At 38.3% G+C, this 26235-nt stretch overlaps 4 protein-coding genes across 4 annotated transcripts; 2 read left to right on the forward strand and 2 right to left on the reverse strand.

Moving 5' to 3' along the window:
- Nucleotides 1-3167: 3167 nt before the first annotated feature.
- On the reverse strand, nt 3168-5474 carry LOC137721991 (putative serine/threonine-protein kinase). Its single transcript, XM_088692537.1, has 6 exons — nt 5149-5474; nt 4946-5061; nt 4602-4818; nt 4250-4487; nt 3998-4148; nt 3168-3791 (listed from the first exon to the last, which is right to left on the reverse strand). Exons 1-6 carry the CDS (start codon nt 5219-5221, stop codon nt 3453-3455), a joined length of 1134 nt encoding a protein of 377 aa, XP_088548663.1. The 5' UTR covers nt 5222-5474; the 3' UTR covers nt 3168-3452.
- A 7905-nt stretch (nt 5475-13379) lies between these two features.
- Nucleotides 13380-16562, forward strand: LOC137722324 (putative E3 ubiquitin-protein ligase LUL2). Its single transcript, XM_068461292.2, has 3 exons — nt 13380-14089; nt 15265-15760; nt 16122-16562. The coding sequence occupies exons 1-3, from the start codon at nt 13614-13616 to the stop codon at nt 16236-16238; spliced, it is 1089 nt and encodes a 362-aa protein (XP_068317393.2). The 5' UTR covers nt 13380-13613; the 3' UTR covers nt 16239-16562.
- Nucleotides 16563-18030: 1468 nt separating this feature from the next.
- Nucleotides 18031-20237, forward strand: LOC148697496 (uncharacterized). Its single transcript, XM_088692538.1, has 3 exons — nt 18031-18782; nt 19004-19069; nt 19932-20237. Exons 1-3 carry the CDS (start codon nt 18045-18047, stop codon nt 20028-20030), a joined length of 903 nt encoding a protein of 300 aa, XP_088548664.1. The 5' UTR covers nt 18031-18044; the 3' UTR covers nt 20031-20237.
- A 3124-nt stretch (nt 20238-23361) lies between these two features.
- Nucleotides 23362-25038, reverse strand: LOC137723096 (uncharacterized). The gene has a single exon (XM_068462254.2). The coding sequence runs from the start codon at nt 25010-25012 to the stop codon at nt 23570-23572; it is 1443 nt and encodes a 480-aa protein (XP_068318355.2). The 5' UTR covers nt 25013-25038; the 3' UTR covers nt 23362-23569.
- Between the last annotated feature and the right edge of the window lie 1197 nt (nt 25039-26235).

Genomic DNA, 26235 nt, shown 5'->3' on the forward strand with positions numbered 1-26235 from the left:
TCTGGAACATCCACCCATGGATTTCCGATGCGTAACATCCCAAGGTTCTTATTAGTCTTCTAGAATAATATTCTAAAATTTCAAAATGATTTAACGGTCGGATCTCCTCCAATTGCTAGAATTAGGTTGCTATCAACTTTTGGTTTTACAAACTTAGAAATTCAATTTGGGAAGATCCGTTCTTCGGATTCCCAATCCATTAGTTCCTATTGTCCTCAAATACTATGTACTATAACGTATTAAGGTTTAGTGACTATCCAACGGTCGAATCGTCTAATCATAAAATGGTCAGATGGCCTAATATTCCATACTAGGTTCAAACTATCAAACTACGTTAAATGGTTATCAAATTTGAAATCAGAACATCGAATTTAACTTAAAAGGGCAGCGTCGACCCACTAGCCACGATCCGTTGAGGGTGGCAGTTTCCGGCGAACGAAAACCCAATTTTCCGACTAACTCTAAAAATTACTAAATTTTACAGAAGTATAGAACAAGTCAAGGAGAACAATTTTCATACTTGGGCCGAGGCCTAGTTTGGCCGGCAAGTCACCTGATTCGCTTTGATCCGTCAAAAACCCTAAAATGGGTGAACTTCGATTCAACATCAAAACGACCTCCAATGCCCTAAATTTGGCTTGGGTTTTGTTCCTGGTCTCAAGAAGGTTTAAATGATGGTGTTGGCCTCAGAAATAGCGGCTTGCCGTTGTGGGTGCCCTCAAAGTCGTCAGCTTCGATCCTTGCCAAATTGAGGCCAAGGACCCTCGGTTTTTTGGTGGAAAAGAGAGAATAGAGGTCAGGTTTGTGTACGCAGGTAAGGGTTGGGTAGAATTCGTTAGAAAAACCGACGAAAATCACTGGAATTGGCTACCCAGTACCGGGTATGCCATCCAGTCAACAAAACAGGTCATTTGGGATCCGGGTTGGCTGCTGCTCATCTTCTCTCTTTTCCCTCCTTTTTCTCCCTCATCTCTCATTTTCCCCCTCTCTTGCTGCCACCTGGCAGCTTCTAATTATTTTTTTTTATTTTTTTTTTCAACAACTAAAACGTCTCTAATTTCTTTGTTTCAACTTCGATTCGTGAACGGTTTTCGACTATACGCTCGTAGAATTGAACTCTATCCAATTATACTTAGTGTGACCCTATAAAGTCCACGAATTTTAATGATTACTGACCAAAATTCAAACTTCGTGATTAGTTCAATTAAAAGTCTAAATTCAAATAAATTAATATAAATTCTCTAAAAATAATATAGAAAATCTCAATAATACAAATACATAGATTATAACAGTGAAATCGAAGAACGGGATTTCATAGGTAGAGCCAGTTCAGATGCCGACACCTGTCACCGCTCCATTTTCTGGTCGGTTTAGATGGCCGACACATGATTTTCGCTTGAATTTTAGATTAATCACTTACATTAATGACTCAATAAGAGAATTTCTATGTTAGAGATCATTTGGATGCCGTCACTAGTGTGCCAATAGTACAACTTTTGCTAAGCTTGGTCGACCAACACATGTTTCTCGCTTAGATTTTAGTTAAATCTCACATTAATGTTCTAATAAGAGAAATTATACATGGCATACATATAATGAGACTTCTGTAAACCATTTATTCAAGTAAATAATGGGGCGTTACATTATAGGGAATGATTTATGTACACAATTTTTCACATTTTACACACCATCTTATCATTGGATTAAGCAAACAAATGAGAATCAATAGTCAGCGTACAAAGGTAAAAAAAGGTGTGCATAAATCATTTGTCAAGTTAATTTTTTTTCCTACAACAATTTATTTACACCTAAAATGAGGGAATAGATTTACCCTTTTCTATATTTAAACTTTTGTCTGGGGTGAAAATTTCTATATTTAACTTAAAATTCTTATTGGTTAAATTTATGGTAAATTACATAATACCCCTTCAGGCTTGAGGTCTATTATAACCCTATACAGCATCTTTAAAACATTTCACTTTCATACCTCACGTACTATTTTATTTCAAAATAATACCTCTATTACATTTTTCATTCATTGATCTGTTAAGCGCTGATGTGGCTACCAAATATGTGCCATGTGGCAAAAAAAGTTTGAAAAAAAACATGAATCTTCTAAATAAATAAATAAAGAGTACTTAGAAAACGCAGACGCCCCCCTGCAACCTCTCCCCACCCTTCTTCTCCCTCCCAAGCCTCCCAACCACCTCCCTCTCCTCCACTTTCTTCACCTCCCCTCCCATCCAAAAACCCACCCCACCCCCACCCCCACCTTCCCCGAGCCCTTTCTCCTCTTCACCCCCACCCCTTTCCCCCCGCACCCACCCTCCCTCCTCTACACAGCATACTCCTTAAATCCACACCCATTCCTCCCATTTTCACCTCACGAATTCGGTGATGGCAGCGTAGACGGGATCTAGGTTTTTTTTTCTTTTTCTTTTTTTTTTTTTTTTTTTTTTCCTGGGTTGAAGGTAAGGGGTTGGGTGAAGAAGATGAAGATGGGGGAGAAGAGAGGGGAGGAGGAGGGGGGATGACGAACTTAAGGGGTTTTTTTTTTTTTTTTTTTTGTTATTTTTCTGGTTTGCAGGGGAAAGAAGATGAAGATGGGGGAGAAGAGATGAGGAGGAGGAGGGGGGAAGACGAACTGAAGGGCTTTTTTTTTTTTTTTTTTTTTTGTTTCCTGGGTTGCAAGGGGAAGAAGATGAAGATGGGGGTAGAAGAGAGGAGGTGGAGGAGGGGGGGAGGGAGGTGCATCTGCGTGGGTCGTGGGGAATAAGGTTTCTTGGTTTGGGGGTTGCTGGGAGGTGTGTTTCAGCTTTTGTTTTGTTTTGTTTTTTTAAATGTTTTAGGTTTTTTTTTTTTTTTTTTTTTTTTTTATCGTGCGACACACATTTGGCAGCTACGTTAGCGTTTAACGAATCAATGGATGGAAAATGTAATGGAGGTATTATTTTGAAATAAAATAGTACGTGAGGTATGAAAGTGAAATGTTTTAAAGATGTTATATGGGGTTGTAATAGACTTCAAACCTGAGAAGATATTATGTAATTTACCCTTAAATTACTGTTATAATGTATTTTGCCTCAAGTTGGACATGCTTCATTAGTTACCACTGTCTCTGCTGCAGTTTATGTAACTGCAGTTTATGTAACTTTAGACACTGTAAATAACAGAAAAAAGCTCAACATCTATGCTGGTTTTTCACATTAATTTACTGGGAGGTAACTTTGTACACGTTTTTTGCAAAAGTACTATCAACAACAGCAAGAAGCAAAGAAAAACCACCACCCCCAAAATCCCACAAACAATTAAACAACGTAAACCCCAGAGAGAAAAAAATTGGTTGTCTGAGTACCATATACTAAAAAGACATCCAACAAAAATCAATGGCTCTGCAGGCTTCACTCACATGGTTAATAGGGCAGCATATAGTCTTCAGATTTACAATGGTTTTATGTGCTGCTAGCTGTGGAGGCCTTGGAGACTGTGGAGACTGTGGAGACTGTGGAGGCCTTGGAGAAAGTGCTCAGATCATTTGAGTTCTCTTGCCTCATTTTGATATCCATGAAATCCGAAACAAGCCCGGGTTGCGAAATATGAGAGTCCTTGATGACTTCATCTCCGGACAACATCTCAACCGCCTTTGACATCCGTGGCCGGTGGTTGGCCTTTTCTTGCACGCAAAGAAGTCCTACCTTCAAGAACCGAATGGCTTCATCCGTAGGAAAGTTCATCTGAAGCGTAGGATCAACTAGTTGTGCAAGGTTTCCATCCTTGTGCGCTTCCCATACCTGCAAGTTCACAAACAACATTGCTTCAGTTCTGAAGTTTAAATAGAAAGTGTGTTCAAGGCTACTAACTAGCTGTTTTGCTTTGCTTCAGTCTAACATTGACTGTTACTGAGGAAGTGGTCTCGCCTAATCCTCTTATATTTATATCAGAAAAATATGTCCAACTATGCCAGCAGTAATTCGATGCTCTAATTTAATTTGTTTACCTTCTGAACCAGGTACTGCTCCCCAAGTTGCAAGTCAAAATCCACAACTGCTCGGCCGCTGACAATTTCCAACAACAGCACTCCGAAGCTATAGGTATCTGATTTTCGCGTCAAACGCCCGCTAATAGCGTATTCTGGAGCAAGATAGCCTCTTTTGGATTATCGCGAGACACCCCATTAGCAATGCAGTAGCATTTCAAAGAGTAATCCAATCACAATGCCAGCATATTCAGTGATTCAAAAACAACTTACATTGTCCCGGCTACACGAGTACTAATGTGAGTATGGTTGTCCCGCAACAGCTTCGATAAACCAAAATCACCAACTTTCGGTGTCAAATTCTCATCAAGAAGAATGTTGCTGGATTTAATGTCTCTATGCAGAATGTGAGGATCAACTTCCTCGTGCAGATAGGCGAGTCCTCGAGCAACTCCTATTGAAATACCCCGCCTCGCCTCCCAACTAAATCTCATCCTGTTTTGCTCTCCACCTATTAATCAATATCACATTCTTCATTACTTCATAATTTCAATAACAATCCAGCGAAAATGTGGATTATTCAGTTAGAAATTGAAGAACTAGAAGCAGATGAATGATTATTTACCAAGTAAAGTGTGTGTGAGGCTATTGTTTTTCATGTAATCATAGACCAAATATCTTGCAGCTCCATCAACACAACACCCTTGAAGCCTAACAAGATTCTCATGTCTGATTACAGACAGAGCAGCTAATTCTGCGATGAACTCCCTCTCTCCTCTCATCGATTCGAGTTCAACGGAAAGCACTTTCACAGCCACAAGGTTCCCATCTCTAAGCTGACCCTTTAGAACTCAATCACAATTAACCCCATATCAGCAAACACGATATATATTACATACACACACACACACACATATGCAATTGTATCAACAATATGCAGAATTTGATGTTGCAGGGTGAGATAAAAACCTTATAAACGGAGCCAAAGCCGCCTTCTCCAAGCTTGTTGGAGGAATGGAAACCATTGGTGGCAGACTTCAATTCCTTGCAGGAGAAAATTCTCAAGTTGTCTGGAATTCGACCATCTGGGTTATATAAAAAAAGTACAAAAAAAGCAATTAAGACCACAGTAAATAGCTGCAAAACCCAAGAACAACAAACCCTAATAATACCTTGCATCCTTCTTTCAATGGCCTTTGTAGGTGAGGAGACGAAGCAATCTTTGCAAGGAAGTGGGAACTTCATGTTCCAGCAGCTGGATGCACTCTTTTTTGTTTGTTGGATTATTGCTATTGAATGTGCTTAATCTTAAGCCTTGGGGATAATTACAATGGATTAAAGAGAGAGCACTCCATGAAAGAAGAAGCTTTGGAGAAAGAAAATAAATGGAGACGCAACAATATATTATTGCCGCCGGCGTTTGACCTGATTTTGGCTGCGGACTTCGTAGTTTGAGCTTTTCCATTGGGATATTTTCTTGTTGGAGACTTTGCAACGTACTCAATTATATATAGTTGAACCAGCACACCAATGCTTAAGATAAATTCCAGACTCGTATTTCATACGATACGTATTGAGTTCGATTCTTAATTTTGATAAATCGCATGATGGTAGTCAAGAAAATGCGGGAAGACTCACAGCACCCGGAATGGTGGACTACCGTGGTAAAACTACCAGCTGGTCCATTGTTTAAAAAAAAATATATATATATATATATATATATATATATAGTTGAAGTTAATTTGCTTGCACGTGTTAAAAGCGGCAACAAGTCATGTTTTAACTTGTTCGCATTGTGTTATTTTAAGTTTAAACTCGACTTATTAGCTTGTTGTGCCGAATATTGCTAATCAAATTATGTTCACCCGTCAACAAATTACGAATAAATTACTTGATAATATCATATCTCTACTAATTAATAATACACTTATTATCAATCAAAATCCTATGAAATTACCAGTTTAACTTTCTAATTAAAACAGAACATTAATAAGAAATATGAGGCAAAAATGTAATTTCACACAACCAAATTTTGTTTTTTTTTTCAAAATCTCACATACATGTAATCCTAACATATCTCTAATTAAAAAAAATAAAAATAAAAAAATAAAATTTCTCACTCCCACATTCTCTATCAGTCTCTTCCTCTCACATTCTATTTCAAAAACAAAAATAAAAAAAAATTCTCACACACTTTGTGTGCGCTCATATGCTAGTATTAACATAAAGAAAACACCTTGTGGCACCGAAAAACTTAGGCCATACACATACACAACAAATGTATAAGCAAATTACCAAAAGTCGTACACAAATAAATAAGTTATAAGTTTAAAGTTAACATTCGCAAAGTAAACAAAAACATACTTCACAAAGATACCGTGTTAGTAGTTTAGTACTATGTTTTTTGAAAAAACCAATGATTGTACCATTTTCTGTATGTGACGAACCATTTTGAACCCGTCCAAATATGGCTCGACTCGAACACTTAAATTTTCACAAATGTTCGTATCATGTTATTTGTACAATTTTATCCAAATATGGCCTAACTCGATCACTTAAATTTTCACACGTGTTCGTATCATGTTGTTGTGTACAATTTTATCGAATCTAATATTTATCATGGGTTAGAAAGTTGTTGAATTTAAAAATTACAAAGCCTACGTGGTGCGCAGGCCAAGCAACTAATAAGCTAACTATGTCATTTGGTTGAATGCAGGGCGTGCCAACTTGTCGGCCAAGCTTGGCCGAGGAGTAAAATTTGTTGATGTTGCATTAAGCGCGTTGCTGACTTCTTTATCTTGTGACTGCGTCTGAGGAAGGAACAAATCTCGGCTTTTGGATTCTCGAGCCTGAAGACAAGGCTACTAGTTTTGCGAAGTTCACAAATCGTCGGCGCCGAATTCGGTCACAGTGATTATATTCGTGAGAGTATAAGCACGTCGAATCGACACCAGACTGTACAGACACAAGTATTCAAAGGTGATGTATGTCTTGATGGTAAATGTGGTTTGGCCGTCAGAATGCCAAACTCTGAAACTCACTTGTGAGTATCCAATCATAAAATCACTCATAACTCGTAACACTTTACTTCGCCGAGAAGGCTAATAAGATGACCTCTGTCAATAAGGATTCGGAAACCCTTCTCGACCAAAACTTGGATAGGTAACCAGTCAGCCTCGACGCAGTGCTATTTATCCAAACTGAAGGTGCTCCTCGGTCGACTGATTCTACGGCGACTGTGCTGTTTATCCAAACTGAAGGTGTTCGCCGGTTGCCTTCACAGTGCTGTTTATCCAAACTGAAGATGTGTCGGCGGGAAAAAGAAAATAAAAAATCTCAAGATGTTTGAGAGGTTTTGCGCAGGGCAGTTGTGTGTTGAATTGGAGCCCCTTCAATTGTTGCATGATGTCTTGTATTTATAGCACCAAATCCTTTGAGATCGAGTCAAAATCATATCTAGATTGGGACTTCTTGTTCTGTTCCAACTCTACTTTGACCAATCCTACCCCTATTAGGACTTTGAACTCACCCCCTTCTTGAGGCTATATTCATTGTTGGTCGAGAATCCAAATTGCACTAGGACTTCTTCGACCCCTTTGCTTATCCGAACTACTCCTTCTTGCGATAGGACTCGATCATCCTTGTTGAATGGCTCGGGATCACCAAGCAACCCATAGTATATTTGAAACAGCTTTGAGCCGAGCATAAACCTACACTCGGCCTAACAATATTATTTTGGGCCCAAACAAAAGCAAAAGGCATTATTAGTTTGATCAAACAAAAAATTTCCTTTTCATTCATTTTAATGTCTTATGGATGCCATTACAAATTAATTCATCAATATATAGGAAATCTTTAAGAGAAGGAATTTCCTTTATTTATTTATTTATTTTTTTAATAAAAATAAGGATTAGTTGTGGGATCCACACTACATCGAACTTTAACGATCCGAACCGTCTATTTTTTAAGTTGCACCTAATAGATTATCATTGCAAAATATTAGCCAAATCGGAAATGTTTAAGACATCTAATTGGGTTCAAAGAAATTATAGAATACTTTGTTATATCATAAACAACGAAATTTTATCTTCATAATTAAATAGGTAAATGATTTTGGATTGAATTGAATTTTTGACAATTCGGATCGTTGAAGTTCGATGTGGAGTGAGCCCCACACCAAATCCCCATTTTTTGAAAAAAAATTAGAATCTCTTTGCACAAAGGGCCCATATATATATTTTAACAAACGATATTATCTATTTTAAGGGGAGGGAGGTGAGCTTAGCATCATAATAGGCTAGCAATAATGTGGTTCAGATTCATCTTTGGTGAGAATCAAACACAAGACCTTTCACAAGTAGAGATAAATATCACTAGACCGTAATACTAAGTAACATTTATCAATATATATTGACTTGAATAAGAATTTTGTTTTTCTTATGCAAAAAAGCAATTTCATATGTACTTACGTAGGTGCAAATGAAAACACATTTGATAACTATACAAGTTTTCAAAGTGCGATTCAACACGCCTAAAAGAAGCAAAAAGGTACTTAAAACGTGCAAAGAACGGGACACGACATACCTCCCCACCCCCCCCCCCCCCCCGGGGGGGACTGCTTGGAAGCCAATTGAATTGTTCATACAGATTTATTCTTTCGAAGGTCTTTGGAGAAGACTACTCAAATAATGCCAAGGACTTGGATTGTCTACCCTCTTCATTCCATATCCTTTCTATCTCCTCTTATATTCTGTGGTTACAGTTAAGTCACATCAATATTTTATATTAATTTTTTATAGAAATAATAAGACAAAAAGCAATGAGAATATAAAATATTAATGTAGCTTAACCGTGATTATAGAAATAGAAGAGGATGAGAAGGGTATTGGATGGGGAGGGCAGACAATCTAGATCCATTTTCCAAGCCCTTTACCCTTTCTACCTACTACTCTACGAGCTTTCTACCTATTACTCTACTAGTAATTAACAATTTTTTTTCCACCTATGACATCCCATTAACAACCTTTAGAATGTATTAAGAAAAATATTCAACTCCTCATGTCATTCCTCCGTCTTAAAGAGCGATATGCGTTTGCGTAAACTTTTAATTTTTTGTTGTGTTCTAATAAGTTGTTTATGTTCATGTCTCAAACTAAAATTTACATTGCAGATAAAAAAGAATTGTTTTTCATAGCTAAGGAGCCAAGCCATGCTCATATATGAATGATATAGTTTAGATGATCATGCAGCCTGAGCCACCTGACGATCAATACTTACCACAAATGATCAAATCGTTAATTAAGAGAAAAATTTTCACTTGACGTGAATTTGTGATTAATTAAGCGCACTCATACGTAAAATGGGCTTATTGCCGCGGCAACGGGAGGTCATGGCGCCATAGGGTGAGTCTATCAATTTAATATGACAAAAACACCCTTGGTGTTGTGTTTAGACATTTGAAATTTTGAATGAATCAAAGTTTGAAAACGAGGATTGGAGTGTGGAGGATCCTAGTGCATATTCGTCCGTACTCATGAGCAGTCCAAAAGATATATGTCTGGGAGTTGTGACCAGATGGAACTTGTTTGAATTGAAATTAAGAAAAAAGTTGATTAATGATATAGTTAATTTTGTTAGGTGCTTTAGGAATCAACGAATCTGAAACACCACAAAACCTCAAAGAAGCAAGTTTATTGTGTCAAGACTCCAACTATTCCCAAGGAAAGTTTAAGAAATTATATGCGGATGCATAAATGTGCATTTTTGCGCACCCACATTAACTTGGGTGTATGCTCACCACACATCTTCAAGCTTGCCAAATGTACCATTGCCTTAACCCTGGTTAACTGTGATTTAATTACTCTTTATTAATTTAATAAAGAAATAAAAATAAACTAAAAATAGACAAATAAAAAACCGAGTCTGCAACTCACTTCCCGAAGCGTTTATTCAGTTTCAAAGAAATTGTCCTACTCACCAAATCATTCATGGCGTTTCGAATCACAGAAATTATCTCCTAATTGTAATTTTATTTATGTATAATTTTCTACTGGAAATTGCTCGAGCATTTGAAGCAGCAATGACGACCCTTTATTCATCTCACTTGTTATCTGCTTCCTCCCACCACCCCACGCCAACCACCCACAATTTGGAACAGTCTTCTGGGTACAAATTTTCTTCACTTATCTGTGCATCTTTGCTTCGGGTGAATGGAGGCAACCTGTGCTCCTTTCTTAAGATGTCGATGGACTTCACCCCGTCAAATCAATTCACCCATTCCCCTTTAGTATTAGAATTTGAGATTTTAGAATTGGGATATTCGCCCAAATAACAGAAAAGGGGGGAAAGTGACAGAGGAGAGAGATGGGAGGAGGTAGGAAGATGGGAGATGGACGGTTGGAGGAGGGAGGAAGAGGGGAGATGGACGGTTGAGATACAAATATTAATTAAAAAGTTAAAAGATGAATGTTAAGATGGTTATTAATGTATTATTATAGTAAAATTTAATAACAAATGAAAATGTTAACTAGGATTAAAGCAAGGAAACACTTGGCAAGTTTGGAGATGTGTGGTGAGCATACACCCAAGTTAACGTGGGTGAGCAAAAATGCACCCATGGATATGAATGTCACGTGGATTATCCCTTTTAATATATTTAAAATCATTGTTCTAAAAATTGGCGCTAGGTGGCTGGCTACCGCCCCAATTAATGTTTAGGTGTTTGAAAATTAAGAAGGACGCATAAACCTACTAAGGCGCTCGCCTAGATTGCCTAGCCCGTCCAGACTCACCTAGGTCATGATTTATTTAGACAGAAAATAGATAACTTTCATTTTGTATTTTATTTTTTTAATAAATTGCACGACACTTGTTGCATACTTAAATGAACAAATATTATATCCTTGTTCCTATTTATATTATGTTCCAATACTTCATAATATATATGTCATTCTATTTTGCAGTTTATGATGATATTTTATATATTTTAAGTATAAGCAGATACTTATTTACACGAAATATAATAGATTTATTTAAATTCGCCTAGTCCGCCTAGGCACTAGGCCCAACTTGCCGCTCGACTAGTGTGTAGCTTCTTTTAGAATCTTGTTGAAAATTGCATTATGTGCGTTTTAGGTGAAATTAGGTGCCTATATGTAACATGCTGGCTTGGAGTTGGACTGGATTCTTAATTATATGATTTACATTAGAATATTGTGTGTGTGTGTGTATTTTTTTTTTTTTCAAATTCAACGGTATGAGAGAAATTTTATTGATGATAAAAAAAGAAGTTATACCCCCCTTATCAAAAAAGAACAGAAAAACTACATGAAAGATAGGGGGATATAAACATTACCCTTTTAGAAACTAAAACAATAAAGATACAAAGAAATGATGGGGGACATGAAACCTAACAATTGTAAAGCCAAACCTAGCTAAAAGGTCTAAACCTACAAAAACAAGTTGAAGAATATTGTATAAGTTAAACTAACACTAAATAATTAGTATGACGTTTCTGGTATGGGTGGAGTTTGGTGAAATGGTGATGCTCATGTCTTGGATCATATATTTGATTTAGTTATGTTTTTCGAGAAGTTAATATTCTGAGATCATAAGGCTTGTATGCGTTGTATGTGACCACTAATACATGATATTTTTAACAAACGAGAATTATTTATGCATGATACAAATTGTGTATGCATAAGCAATTTCTTATTTGGACCCCCCAAAGAAAGAAATCCTCAATCATGCAATGGTCACAGGAGAATATATAGACTTTTTGGAAGTCTAAGATTCTCAGACACCAAATCAGCATTTGGATTATTAGTTTGTCTGGCTTTATATTAGCAGTTGAATTTGCCCTTTCCTAATCCTTGGACCTTAGCTGAATAGCATCGTCACAGGAGAATATATATTAATAATGCATAAATAAATAGCAATAAAAATGCATTAATTCACTTTGTCCATTATAAGCAACTTGAGCAACTTAGAAAATCAAAATCATATATGAATTGTTTACTTAGTTCTTAAGAGATTAAGTTGTTCTTGACAAATGCTCCTTGTTATTTGTTAAACCAACTCAAAACACAACACTGATCATCTCATATATTTTGTATTTGTGAATTAGCCATGAAGGAAGAACATCATCGCTTAAATTTGCTTGTAATTATTTTGCCTTATGATTGTCATGAGGATTGCTACCACTTCAGGAAGACCAGAGGAACAAGTTAGCTTGAAGATTAATGAAAATACGTTTGTTATATGATTGGAAAAATTATATCTATACAATCGGCTAAATATTTGAAGGTGGTGACTTTCAAGCTGTTAAAAAGATATTAAGATTTCTTAAGGGAATTGCTACTCATGTTTTGTGGATAACCAAAGATTCTTTACATCTTAATGCCTATTACGATGCATGACTGGTTGGAGCCCTTTTAATAGGAAATCAACTAGTGGCTATTGGGTATCTTTTAGGCCAAATCTTATTAGTTGGATTGTCAAGAAATATTCTACAGTGGCTTGATCTTCTACCGAAGCTGAATATCAACCTCTTGCCTTAACTGCAGTTGAGTTACTTGGATTGGCAAGATCTTTACTGAAATTGGGTTTTCCTTTGTCACAAAGACCTATTGTGTGTTTAGCCTCTAATCTTATTTTCCATGCTAGAACAAAGCATGTTGAAATTCATTACCACTACAGTAGAGAAGAAAGTTCTAAATCAGAATGTGCAAATTAAATTTGTTTGTAGGGCAGATCAAATTGCCGATATACATACCAAGTCTCTTTCTAAAGCTCGATTTTTGTACTTGCAATCCAAGATTTCTTTGTGTTCTCCTTTGTTCAGCTTGAGAGGGTGTGAAGAGCAACTTCATACTAGTATAGAGCAATCTCCATGTGAACAAACTTAACGAAACAGAGTTTGTTAGAATTAGTTCCTTTATTACTGTTTTACCTTTTCACTCTAGTTGTAATTAGTTTGTTAATTTGAATTTCTAACAGTTGTCTCTTTGTTGCTTCGTAACTGAATATCAAGCCCGGCCCTAGCCTAGGGCAGCAAGGACGACCGCACAGGGTCTCAAAAAATTTAATTTCTATTATTATAATGTTATGTTCAGTAAGCGTATAAAAATATAATATTGGATATTTGTCATAAGATGTAATTTTGCAGCGGTGTTTCACTGCTTTCCTGCAATGGAAAGGAACACGGGTTCGAAACTCAAATATGTTTTTTTTTTTTTTTTTTTTTTTTTTATGTATTTATTTCATCTTTGGTTTAAATAAGTAGCTATATTTCTATATGTGCCTTTGACGAAAGTGGTTTTTACAAACTCATTTTCAATTAATTACCACCATTTGGCAAATAATAATAATAATAATAATAGTCACCTAAGTTCTTTTTTCTTTTGAGAATTTTAACTAAAAACTCTCAGTACTGTTCACTTTAACGAAAAACCATATTTTTATACTAAACAATCAATCTTAGTACTATTCACTTTATTATTTTGTTAAAACTCAAAGTTTTTGAAACTCTTTTCGTTAATTTTCCTTTTTTTTTTTAGCAATGATGTTCTGTTTCAATATAATGTTAGGGCTTAGGGTTACTTTTCTTTCTTATCCAAGAAAAATGAGTTAACCCAAAATGGGAAACAGCGGAAGCAGAACAAACGGCGGCCGCCGGAGACATGGGTCCCGCCAAAACCACCCTGTTCCGCCTCCTCCGGCGCCATCTCAGCCCGAAATCTCTCAAAACCGCTACGTATTCGCAGCGGCGACTCCGTACCCCTCTCAGTACCCGAACCCCAACCCGCCCCAGTACTACCAGTACCAAGGTCACTACCCGCCACAGCCCATGCCCTTGCCTCTGCCCGCTCCGTACGATCAGCACCACCGCGTCCCCTATCCCCACATGGACCCGGCCCATCCGAATTGGGCTGGCGGGCGGTACCGGTGCGGCCCGGTAATGCAGGCTCCGACGCCATACGTGGAGCACCAGAAGGCGGTAACTATGAGGAACGATGTGAATCTGAAGAAGGAGACTCTGAAGGTCGAGCCCGATGTGGAAAACCCTGGAAGCTTCCTCCTGTCCTTTGCTTTTGATGCCACTGTTGCTGGGAGGTAAAATTTCAAGCTTAAAGCTTTTATGTTGAACTTTTTTTTCCTAACTTCTGATTTGTTACTGTATAAACTGCCTAATTGTGGTTGATATTTGCTTTTATGTGGGATTAGCTTAAATGGGCTTGCTGTCTTTGGTTTGGTTGATTCAATTTTGTTGTGTTAGGTTGAACTGGTGGACTGGTGGGATGTGGAAATTGAATTTGTGAGAGTTAGATTGTTGCAAAAGAAAGGGTTCCTTGCTAAATTGGTAATCAATTTGATAGTGGGTTGTAGATACTGAAAGAATGAGAAACAATTTTACCAGAGTCAAAGTTTTATTGAAAAATATTATGCGGTACTTGCCATTCCGAAGTATGGAATTGTGGGACTACAATAGGTTAACATGATCGATAGATGATCTGCGGTTTACCGTAGATAACTTTGTCTTTTTTTTTATGGATTATTGTTAAATCTGAAAATTTGAGCCCTTAGGATGTTACCAAATGTCTGTTCTAATACTCTCTCTAACATGTGACCGGTAAAGAGCCAAATATTTGAGATTCTAACTGTTGTTACTTGTTAATCGGATTTGAACTTATCTTATCTTATGACAAGATACATCTACTTGGTATAAGTAACTCTTTGAAACTGTGGAAAACCATGATTTCTTTCTTTTTTTTTGTCTGTGCTCTGTACTGTTTGATACAAAATCAGTCATGTTGTACAAGGATTTTCTTACTGCTAGAGAGGACTCAGAAAGAGGAAACGAGAAGCTGCTTGGGAACCTTACAAAAGTGAAAGGGCACACGTTTTGAGATGATAGAGAGGGGTTAAGAGCATAGATAGTGCACATTGAGCAGCGAGGGGTGTATCCTAAAAATGACCTTAGACTCTTTATGTCCATTTGATCATTCGGATTCGTATGTTCTTTTGTAGTTAAATTCGGCAGTACAAAGTATTTCCCTTGGCTGAGATGCACACAGAATGATATTTTATGCATCACATATCATACTCAATCAGCATGCTGTGATGGCATTTTTCATGTAGAATTATAGGAGGGCATGGCTGTAAATGCTAAAATTGTCTCTCGAAGGCACAAGGTTCCTCACATTTTCATATTTTAGTATTATTCGATTATCAGATTTTTTTTATTTTTTATGTTTTTTTAAGTTTTAATATATGGCTTTGTGAAACAGCATCACCATTATCTTCTTTGCGAAAGAAGGCGAGGCCTGTAATCTAACACCAATGAAATTTAACCTTCATCCACCTCTGACAGTACATTTTGAACAAGGTCTGGGCCAGAAGTTCAGGCAGCCCCCTGGAACTGGAATTAACTTCTCAAAGTTTGAGGATACAGAGTTACTGAAAGTAGCTGACTTGGATATCTATCCTTTAGCTGTGAAGGCTGAGGCATCACCTCCTGCCCATGATGGATCCGAGGGAAGCCCTTTGTCTGTAACAACAAACTCCCAGATAACTCAAGCTGTATTTGAAAGGGAGAAAGGTGAATTCCAAGTTAGGGTTGCCAAGCAGATTCTTTGGGTGAAGGGGATGAGGTATGAACTACAGGAGATATATGGCATTGGTAATTCAGTTGAAGGTGACGTGGACGGGAATGACCCAGGGAAAGAATGTGTAATTTGCCTATCTGAACCACAGGATACAACTGTTCTTCCATGCAGACACATGGTAATCATACTTTGTTCTTTTGCTTTTCAAATTTTGTCATAGTTGCTAGTGGAAAAAGCTGAGCTTAATCTTGAGAAAATTTTCTGATTGGTGAGACGTAGTTTGTTGCCAAAAAAAAGAAGATGCTAACCGAAATTTATGAAATGACAAAAGGAAAAACGGAAGTCTTATAAAGAGAAGCTGCTTTATTTGGATTCGAAGTTCCTTCCAATTATTTTGTAGATTTTATAGGGTTACATTAACTTGCGTCTGTCCAGTTATCACTTTTGCAAACTAATCTACTTTCGAATCAACCCGAGTGTAATTTATATTGGATTTTCGTCTTGACTGATTTTTGGTTGGATTTCTTTTCTTGCTGCAGTGCATGTGCAATGGGTGTGCCAAGGTCTTGAGATTCCAAACAAACCGCTGCCCCATTTGCAGACAACCAGTTGAGAGGCTTTTGGAGATAAAGGTCAACGATGGCCCTGAGGAATGAGTGGATGTGTTCTGCCACTAGCATTCTGTAAGTTAAAGGCACCCCACACCCACCGCGCCCGGCCCTGCCTTTTTTCTCCTCTTTCCTTCTGCCCTTCCGTTTTCCATCCTGTTTTCATTTAATCAAAAAGGCAAATTATATGTTGTATGATGTGTAACATGCTGTGTTGCACCAGAGATGCGTAACAATGCTCTTTACACGCAATAGTGTTATACATCTTCTACATTTGGCTTGGTTGTAGGGTATATACAATTTGCTTCTACACTGCTGTAATTATTTGTTTCAAGAAAGATTAATGTAGATAATGAGGTATTTTGCCATGAATTTTATGTATTTGGGCTGAGAGATTTAAGTACGTATATGCTATAGTTTTTCCTCTGTTTCTCTCGGGGCAGATGGTAAGTGAAGTTTGTGCCTTGAGGAGTTATTTTTGCATACGGGCTGGTGGCCCTCTCACAGGAGTCAGACCAACACGAGGCCACATGTAGGCCTCACCCCTGTGAGAAGACTGTCATGCAGCACCCGTACACTAGAATATCACCTCTCTACGGGATTATTAGATGGACTTGGTCACTTGTGCTTTCTTTGTAGAAGAATGGGAGCAATGGTCCTTGACTAAAATCCATGAGTATTAGTCAACTTGTCACAATGTGGGGTAATAGTCATTTAGGTAACTCCGTTATAACTTTTGTTCCTTATTTGCGTCCTCCTTTATTTTGGATGGAAGTTCTTATACTCTTGCCTAGGAAGACCATTGTTAATATTCTGACACATTCTTTAACCAACAGCCTAACTAAATGAGGTTGTTTGGCTACTCTAACACCCTAGTTAAATGAGACTTAACAAAAAAATTTGGAGAAAAATCAAGCTCCAAAATGCTAGCTAAACGATTAGTCTTAATTTTGTGAATACTAAACTAGCTTTTGTTTAATTTTTTTTTTTAACAAAAACGATATTATCTACACTTAAGGGGAGAGGGTAGGCTTAGCCTCATAATGAGTTAGCAATGATGTGGTTCAAATTCGCTTTTTGGCAAGAATCGAAACTAAGACCTCTCACTTACAAGTGAAGAGGAATATCATTAAACTGTAGTACTAAGTTGCGTAAACTAGCTAAATTTAGATAGGAGAGTCAAACTTTTGCTAAACGTAAAAATTATATCACGTTGTTTATGAGCTTTAAAAGAAAAAAAAGGGCTTGGACTGTAAAGTTTAGGAAAAAAAATAATACTAAAATATTTTTACTAAAACTAAAATAACTAGTATTGTTAGAAGCGGTGACTACCTAAATTAGCATTTGAATTATTTGGCTAGCTACTAATAATAAGAATTTAAGTAACATTGTTGGAGATGCTTAACAAACTAAAGTTTAGGACAGACAAATGCTCATTTTTCTTGTGTTTGCGATGTAGATGAAATGTTCACTTTGTTGAAATTACTTGTTTGCCGCAAGTGAAAAGATAGTTGAAAGAAACACCTTGAATAGTTGGATGTCAATTCAGCTAGACTATTATTCAATTAGACAAAAAACTCCAATAAAGTTTCACAATTAACTATTTTTGTGGGGCAAAGGCAAAGCTAAATAATTGCAAGTAATAAAACAATTTCGCGATGCCCCATCACTTACATTATTTTATTTCAATCACAATAATGTTTTTAATCAAGAGATGTAGGGCCTGTTTGGGATTGAGGTGATTAAAAAAAAAGCTACTATGAAAAAAAGCTATGAAAATTTTTGCTGTTTGGTAAACTTTGAAAAACAGCTTTTTTTCAAAGTTGAGGGTGAAAAAAAGCCCAAAATCAGGAGATGACAAGAAGCTGCAATTTGCAGCTTCCAAAAGCAGCTTATTTTCACCCACACACGGGTGAACAGTCCGATCTCGAGCGTGAAATCCTTGATTGGATTCGGACACTCGACCCCGCCGTGCTCAATAGGATTAGGAATCGTGACCCTGCCCTCCTCCATGAGATTCAGCAATTCGACCCCTCCGTTGAGATTCGCAACTTTGATCCTTCCATCGTTGATGAGATTCGGAACTTGGACCCTGCTTTCCCTGCGGAATTTTCTGAAAGCGTAGACGTTCCTCAAAATCCCCCGTCTGTTCCGTCTCCTGAGCCGTCCGTTGTTGAAATCCTTGATTGGATTGGGACACTCGGCCCCGCCGTGCTCGATGAGATTCAGCAATTCGACCCCGCCTTCCTCGATGAGGATCGGAGCTTCGATCCTTCCATTGTTGATGGGATTCGGAAATTGAGTTTGAAGGAAAAGGAGGAAAAAGAAGAAGAGAAGGAGAGAGAGACTGAAAAAGAAAAGGAAAATGAGAAGGAGAGAGAGAGCGAAAAGAGCGAAAGCAGCAGCGGCAGCGGCAGCAGAGGAGGGAATGAGAATGGTGGTGAGGTGGAGGAGGAGGTTGTTGAGGAGAGTAGCAGAAGGGATCAGTACCCATTGAGGCATGGAGACTGTTGGTACTATCTGAGGACTGGCAATTGTAAGTTCGGATCGAATTGCAAGTATAATCACCCTCGGATAACGAAAAACAAGCAGGTATATCTCCCTTGTTCCGCATTTATTTGTTAAAGATGATGTTATTCTTTCACGTGCATCTTTGTGGTGAAATGTATCCGAAACAAATCGGGACTTTGGGCCTGCATTTAGTATTTGAGACATTAATGCATCTGGCCTCGTATGATTGCAGGAAATAATTGTGTCGTTGGTGCTCACTTTGTGTTTCTTCGTGTTTTGAACTTTATCATATTGATTTGAAGGTGTCTAAGGACAAGGCAAAGCTGAGGGAAGAGTTGGAAGAGAAGCAAGACCAGACCGAAAGCAAGGTTATTATCTATCCGAAGTTCTGGTTTTTACTGCAACTGGTTGGTTTTCATGTTTTACATCATTAAGTTTTGTTTTACTTCGCATATTTGATTTCAAGTACTATGTTGTGTTTTGACGATGGGGTTTCTCGATATGGTTATCTGAAAGCTAGTAGGTTAGAATGCACTAGTGAATATACAAGCTTAAACCTTTTTCATCTTGTAGCTAACTATAGAATGATGAGGGTCTTGAACGTGATCAACTCATAGTCGATGTGTTTCGACAGTTGTATGCTGTTACATTACAATTACATTTTCCTTTTTATACAGGATTACAATTTTGTTTTTAAATGTCAATGACATTTCTTTCCCTTTGTACCCGTGTATTCAAATCTGTGCAACGTACATGGTGGCCTAGTAACAGATTCACAATCTTAATATAACAGTTAAGCTTGTGATACAAGTAGGTTGGTTTTTAAGTTCTAAGTTATTCTCTTTTGGGCCAATGAGTTGACCGTTTGCCAATGTGCATATTTTTTCACCCTTGACAGCATTAATAACTAACCACTACTTGTTATTCAAACATTTTTTTATATTTAGTAATGGAATAATATTGGAATTGAAATCTTTTTGCAAGTTTTAGTGTACATTGGATAATTAGCAATGTACCACGAAAATGTATATTACTGAGACTCATTTGACCTTGCGAAAGATAATTTGTAATGAAAGTTATGGATGTCTCTTTCAACATAGAAGGATTCTTAACTCACAGTTCCTCTCTTGCCTCTCCTATATGAAATACTCGGTTTGATCAGTTATTGTGCTTCGTTATTGCATGCCATCAATTGCACAAACTTTCATCCTAAATTTGTTTCCAATCCAGGGTCAGAAGATTTGCACAGACTACAGCCACTTTGGCGTTTGCAGTTCTGGGCCAACCTGTAGATTTGACCATCCGTCATTATCAGATTCCTTTCTGTGACTCGGAAACTGCAAATAGGGTACGATCATCTGGAAGTAGAAGTGGAACTGATGCTACAATTCCGCAACGGCCTGAGTAATGCGTTTTGCACGAAATGCCAACTAGAGCAGTGAATTCTTGTCGCCAAGGACATGAAATCGCTTTGTTATTGAGTCTTGGAAATGTATCAAACCTTCTCCCCTAACTGCCACCGGCTTTTCAGATGTGAGAACTTAATGGAAGCCGGAAATGTAAATGTTTCGTGTTTGATGTAAATTTACTGGAAAATAAACGTTGAATTCAGTGAGTATCCTCTCAACTCTGCTTTTGTGGTTATGGTCACGTCCCAATTATCTTCGATTTCCTTGTTGGATAATCCTTACCTAACAAAAGTGATTATGTTTTAACTTTTGACCTCCAAAAACAAACCCCAATTATGTTTAACTTTCTCTCAAGGGAAAACTGTTGGATGAACTTGGAACATTTTTTTAAACAAATGAGAACACACCAAGAATTAACAAGGTTTGACTGCACATGATACAAGGGTTTTTCTATCCGTGCTACGAACTTTTGGGGTATGGAAGAAAAGATGGGCAATTTTAAGGGATATGCCTAATTACCCGTTCAATAAGCAAGTGAAGATTGTCATTGCTACAATGGCTCTTCATAACTACATACGGAGGTATTCTGAACGTGATCGTCATTTTGATGACCCCAGGGACTTTTGTGAAGAAAGCGATAGTAGTGATGATGATGATGATGAATATCAAAATTATCAAGCTGAAGGATCACATGAGATAGAGGCATTAAGAAATAGAATAGCAACAAGTTTGATGAATGCATCTAATTAGACTACTTTCAAGTACATTAACAATATTGTACTAATGAATCCTAGCTATTCACTCTAAAATATTTCTATTAAAGTAGTTTGTCATACTATTTAAGATGAAGTTTATAAATATTTTTCTTCTAAAAATAAAATATATTTAGTAATTCACTTTTATTTGTTAAGAAAATTAAATTAATAGCACATCTAGTAATATAGTCTTTTTGGTCATTTCACACAGTCACAGCTGTTTTACAAAAAAGTTTACCAAACACTATGATACTGTTTTTTTTTTCCAAAAGCACTTTTACAAAAAAGTTTACCAAACACTTTGCTGGCTTTATTTCACAGCCGCTTATTCTCACAGCACAGCCGCTTATTCTCACAGCAGCTTTTTTTCAAAGCACAGCAATACCAAACCAAGCCCTAATATCTACACACCTCTTTTTACTTATCACACATCCTTTGTTAACTTGTCATTTGTTCTTCTTCAATTCATTTGATCTGACGTCAAAAATTGATAGGGATTTGTGAGAAGTAAAAATAAGTGTGGAGATAGCACATCCCTTAATCAAAGGCGTCGTTGTCTTCTCCAGTTCGCCTCAATGTCTGCATCTCCACTACTGTCTGTGATTGGCTTCCAAAAGCTCTCAAGCCGCTCGTATCTTCAATTATTCGGTGGTTGTGAGCTCATGTTCATTCATTTCCTTACCCATGATTCGGACGTTCCATCCTTTTCGGTTCAAACAAACCGAACCAAATCCTATTTCAGGCATAAGAAAATGGAGCATCCTGAAATAGATTTAACATGCGTATATTTATTATAACTTTATAAAATTGGATAAATTACACAAAATTACCTTAATTATAGGTCAAACCACAATCTCATACCTCATGTTTTAAAAATTACACTATCATACCTCATCTTACGAATTTGTTGCAATGTTGGATCTCTGTTAGTTTTTCTATTAATTTCTTTGTTAAATACTAACGTGGCTATAGGCGAGGCCCACTTCCTATTAGATTAAAAAATAATTAAATATTAAAAAAATAAAAAATAAAATTATTTAAATATTTTTATATAAAATTGTGGGATCCACCCCTACAAACCCTTCCCCACCCGTCTCCCCAACCTTCCTCCACCACCCTCTCTCTCCTCTCCCTCTCTCTCTCTGGGCAATGTAAAATGATAGAACAAGAAGCCTAACCCATGTAGATATTTCTCCTCCTACCACAATTTCTTCCCCCATCCCCATCTCTCTCTCTCTCTCTCTCTCTCTCTCTAAAATCCCTCTATGCAACCTGCAATCTGCCATGTCTTCCTGGAATCCTACTCCTTCATTGACAACGACCACTACAATCGCCTCCCCGACCCCTTCCTCCTCTTCATCCTCAATAGATTGACGACATCAAGGCCCTCTCAGTCGATGATCCGGATTCCTCCGCCTCTAACAACAATAGCCTTGACCAATCTGGCGTCACCCATCCACCACTTGCAGGATCGAGCTTCCCAGCGACGAGCTTGGCATCGACAATGAAATTTTGCTTAGGTGGAAGGCCGATTTCAGCTCCACCTTAGACAACTGTGTCATCCTCGACGCCTCATTCGTCATCCACCCGGGACCCACCTAAGCATCGCTCTTTCCAAAAATCGGGTCCGATGGGTTGTGCACCACCAACAACGCCGTCGTGACGAATGACGCTGCACATGAACAGGGACCAACTTGGTTTTGATGGATGCGGACGGGTAGGGCGTTGTACATGAACAGGACCACCTCGAGGAGCTGCAGGTGAAGCCATCGTCGGCCTCCTCGGCATCAAAGAGGGTGATTGGCAAGTGAGGGCGGCGATGGGGAAGTGTGTTCTGGTTTTGGTGGTGAAGAAAGGTTGGGGGAGATTGGTTTTGGTGATGAAGGAAGGTTGGGGAAGACTGGTTGTGGTGATGAAGGAAGGGTAAAATATTTTAATGATTTTATTTTTATTTTTTTATATTTAATTATTAAAAAATATTTAATTATTTTTTAATTCAGTTGGGGTAGGGAGTGGGTCTACCTCAAGCCACGTCAGCATTTAACAGAGAAATTAACAGAAAAAACTGACGGAGATATGACATTGTAACAAATTCGTAGATGAGATATGAAATTGTAATCTTTAAAAGATGATGTATGAAATTGTGGTTTGAGTCTTAGATGAGGTAGTTTTGTGTAATTTACCCATTAAAATTTAAAATATAAACTCGTCATTCATGATAATTTAAATGAATCAATAACATTACCTGACTGATGCAACAGGCACAAAAGTCTCGCTCGTCTCGTACCCACCAAAACCTCTAAGAGGCCTTGACGTGAGGGAAGCAATAAACCATTCATCCGTGGGGTTAAAAGATGCTGCACAAGAGATCGATGTGTAAAGCAGGGTCATCAATCTTCCATAGTCAAGTTTAATAAAAGATTAAGCTTCATTGGACCACTCTAATAAGCATAATTAAACGAGTTTCAACGAAAAGGAACCGAAAGCAAACAGAGAAACACAAATCAAACATAAGATTAATAAGTTACTAAGCTGGAAAGCTCAAGTGTCCAACCAGCCATAAAGCAACAGTTTGGATGTTTATCATCATCCTACATAACATAAACGCACCACACAAGATAATTATGGTTGTTTTATTTAGCCTAAGTGCCCAACCATAAAAGCAACATGATAGAAACAAGATGATCACAACATCACATCATGATCAACCAACAGATAGGAGAACATCACCGGGGTTGCCGTCTCCCCACCACTGATGGACAAACACACCACTGCTGCGGAGGCTTCCGAAGATGTCCATGCAGTCCACCGGCATTGCACCTCCAGCATCTACTTGGCCTGAGCAGTGAAGAAACAGCTCGTCCACAAAGCATATGGCTCCACTTTCAAACAGTTCCGTGAGGAACTTCAGTTCTACACTGCCTGCATTCATCTTGAGCACCACGAAATCTGCAAACCCCACTGTTTCTTTGAACCAAACGAGGAAATCAAACCCTTCATCTCCAACATATGGATCTGTGTCTCCATCGATTGTAACATTGACTTTTGGCTTGATTCCGGCCAGCCCTGGATGATAAACAAAGGTAATTCCCGGCTTTTTGACATAGGATAATAGAACAGAAGTGTTATGGTCAACAAAATAAACATTGAAATCTTTGTGTTCGATGGGATAAGAAGGCAGGAACCAATTTGTAACATTTGAGTTCAGATGCTGTGCTGCCCCAATATCAATATAGACCAAACGCCTCTTTGAGGAAAGATCAACAAAATTAGGCAAATAGGCGAACCTCTTTCCGTACTCCACTGGTTTTTCCTTCACCAGAGGCTCCATTTTCCCAATGAGAGGTCGATTGTTTGTGAGGGATCGGCAGTCAGCTGGAAGGCGATACTGCTCAAAGAGACCAGCATTGTCATAATTTTTCTTGAACACAACCAGTGTGAAGTTATTGACGTAATTAACGTGCACAACACTGGAACTTTTCAGCAGTGAAGAAATTGGAGTAGCAGACCTAATCAAGCTATTCGGGGAGGAAACACTGCTACCCACAAGCATAGCCCCAATTCCACCGGGGCTAAGAACACGCTCGATCTCAAGCACTAGTAGCGCAGGGACAGAAACCTTATCGAGATCCCTGGAAAGCACAAAATCGAAAGACTTGTCCACATAGTCAATTTCGTACACAAACTGTTTGTGCTTGAGCGAGAAGAACCGGTGTTTGTAAACACCACGAGCATTGGGAAATCCCAAAGCTTGCAATGCCAGCACGGCTGAGGCGGAATCCTCTCCTACGGAGAGAGCTTTTGTACCGTATTTCAACAGCTTCTGACCCATGAGCTCTCTGACCACACTGACAGTCAAATTCACATCCCGCACGCACTGCTCCGAATCGTAAGACCCCCAGAAGGGGTTCAGGAACCGACTCTGGAAATTGAACTTCTCCGTGGTCAATTCGACAGGGACGACGCGGCCCAGTTCGGCGGCGCAGTCGCCAGAGTTCACAAAAGTGAACATTGTCATGTAGGTCCCGGACAAAATGTGGATCAATGGTATGATCGACATAGCCGCGGCGATCAAGAATGCCCAGAGAAACACGCGCCGGGCCATAGACCCATGAAGGATCTGCATTCTTACGCCCTTCAAATCCATGATTTTCTTCTTTTCGACGATTCGGGCCTGAATCATATCGCGTTTAAGCAATTGGGTTTCGTTGTTTCCGATCAAAGCCGAGTTGTTTAATCAAAAAAGTTGCGAGCCTTGTAACTTTGTAAAATCAATTACAGATTTCGAGAGAGGGAAAGAGCCAAAGGGAGAAAGAGAGAGTAGATTAGCGAGTGCAAAACCTGGAGGAGGTGTGATTCCCACCCACGAGGAGCACTATCGATTTTTGAATTACTAGCAACACCCTATTCCAAATTTTCGCCGGCTTCGCTTCGAACCAGACGACCCGACCCATGTTTACGCTCCGATTGCGAATCTACATTACATGTCGGACGGGAGCGGCACCAATTTTGATTCGTTTGGGGTGGATCCGCGGAACAGAAACCCTAATTTGAAAATTGGGGAAATCAAAATTGGGGATCAGGGATTTCTGAGAGCTTTTTCAGAATGAAGGGATTCAGCAGAGGGTGTGGACTGCGGATCTTGTTTTAGTATATAAAACACCCCTAGGCTCCTACTGCTAGTGTAGTGGCAGGGATTTGATTAGGCCACCAACGGTGTAGGTAACACGTGCCGACACCCGAAGCCTCTCAGCTCGAACTCAGTTTTACCGCGAGTCCCAAATGTAAAAAGCGCCAAGGGTTTGTAATTGTGGGGACGGCTAGTGACACAGTGACACCGGCACTGAATATTACGATTTAATGAGATTTTTTTTTTCATTTGTAAGTTAGAAGTTTTAGGTTCAATTCTCATCAAAGACGAATTTGAATTACATTATTATAGAAAGTCCATTGTAAGTTGAGTCCCTTAGTGTAAATACTATCGTTTGTTTAGAAAGAAAAATCAACCGTGGGTCTATGTGGGACCCACAAGTAGATCGACAACTTGTTTTTTATCGATTAGGGAGAACGAGGATCCTTTTCGGATCTTCTTTGTGAGGATCCGAGGATTCTTATATCGTGTCCGTTTATCGTATATTATGCTGTCATATCTTATTTTAAATTTTTTTTAATTTAAAATTAAATATAAACAGTACCTGACGAAAGCTGACCGCACATTATACGATAAACGCACATAGTGTAAAGATTTCTAGAATTCTCACAAAAAAAATTCAGAGAGGATCTTCACAAATAAAATCTGGATATGATTCTCATTCGATTAGCAATGTAAGTAGTAGGCAAGGATATAGTTAAAAAAAGGATAACGGATGA

The sequence above is a fragment of the Pyrus communis genome, chromosome 4 (assembly GCF_041283825.1).
Source record: "Pyrus communis isolate YQ-2024b chromosome 4, ASM4128382v1, whole genome shotgun sequence".
Classification (NCBI taxonomy): Eukaryota; Viridiplantae; Streptophyta; class Magnoliopsida; order Rosales; family Rosaceae; genus Pyrus; species Pyrus communis.

Excerpts from the sequence above, each read along its gene's own strand:
- LOC137721991 (XM_088692537.1), bottom strand. The coding sequence starts at position 5,221 with ATGAAGTTCCCACTTCCTTGCAAAGATTGCTTCGTCTCCTCACCTACA. Across the intron at positions 5,062-5,148 it reads CATTGAAAGAAGGATGCAAG|ATGGTCGAATTCCAGACAAC; the intron begins GTATTATTAGGG and ends TATATAACCCAG. Across the intron at positions 3,792-3,997 it reads AGCAGTACCTGGTTCAGAAG|GTATGGGAAGCGCACAAGGA; the intron begins GTAAACAAATTA and ends GTGAACTTGCAG.
- LOC137722324 (XM_068461292.2), top strand. The coding sequence starts at position 13,614 with ATGGGAAACAGCGGAAGCAGAACAAACGGCGGCCGCCGGAGACATGGG. Across the intron at positions 14,090-15,264 it reads GATGCCACTGTTGCTGGGAG|CATCACCATTATCTTCTTTG; the intron begins GTAAAATTTCAA and ends TTTGTGAAACAG. Across the intron at positions 15,761-16,121 it reads TTCTTCCATGCAGACACATG|TGCATGTGCAATGGGTGTGC; the intron begins GTAATCATACTT and ends TTCTTGCTGCAG.
- LOC148697496 (XM_088692538.1), top strand. The coding sequence starts at position 18,045 with ATGACAAGAAGCTGCAATTTGCAGCTTCCAAAAGCAGCTTATTTTCAC. Across the intron at positions 18,783-19,003 it reads GGATAACGAAAAACAAGCAG|GTGTCTAAGGACAAGGCAAA; the intron begins GTATATCTCCCT and ends ATTGATTTGAAG. Across the intron at positions 19,070-19,931 it reads AAGACCAGACCGAAAGCAAG|GGTCAGAAGATTTGCACAGA; the intron begins GTTATTATCTAT and ends TTTCCAATCCAG.
- LOC137723096 (XM_068462254.2), bottom strand. The coding sequence starts at position 25,012 with ATGGATTTGAAGGGCGTAAGAATGCAGATCCTTCATGGGTCTATGGCC.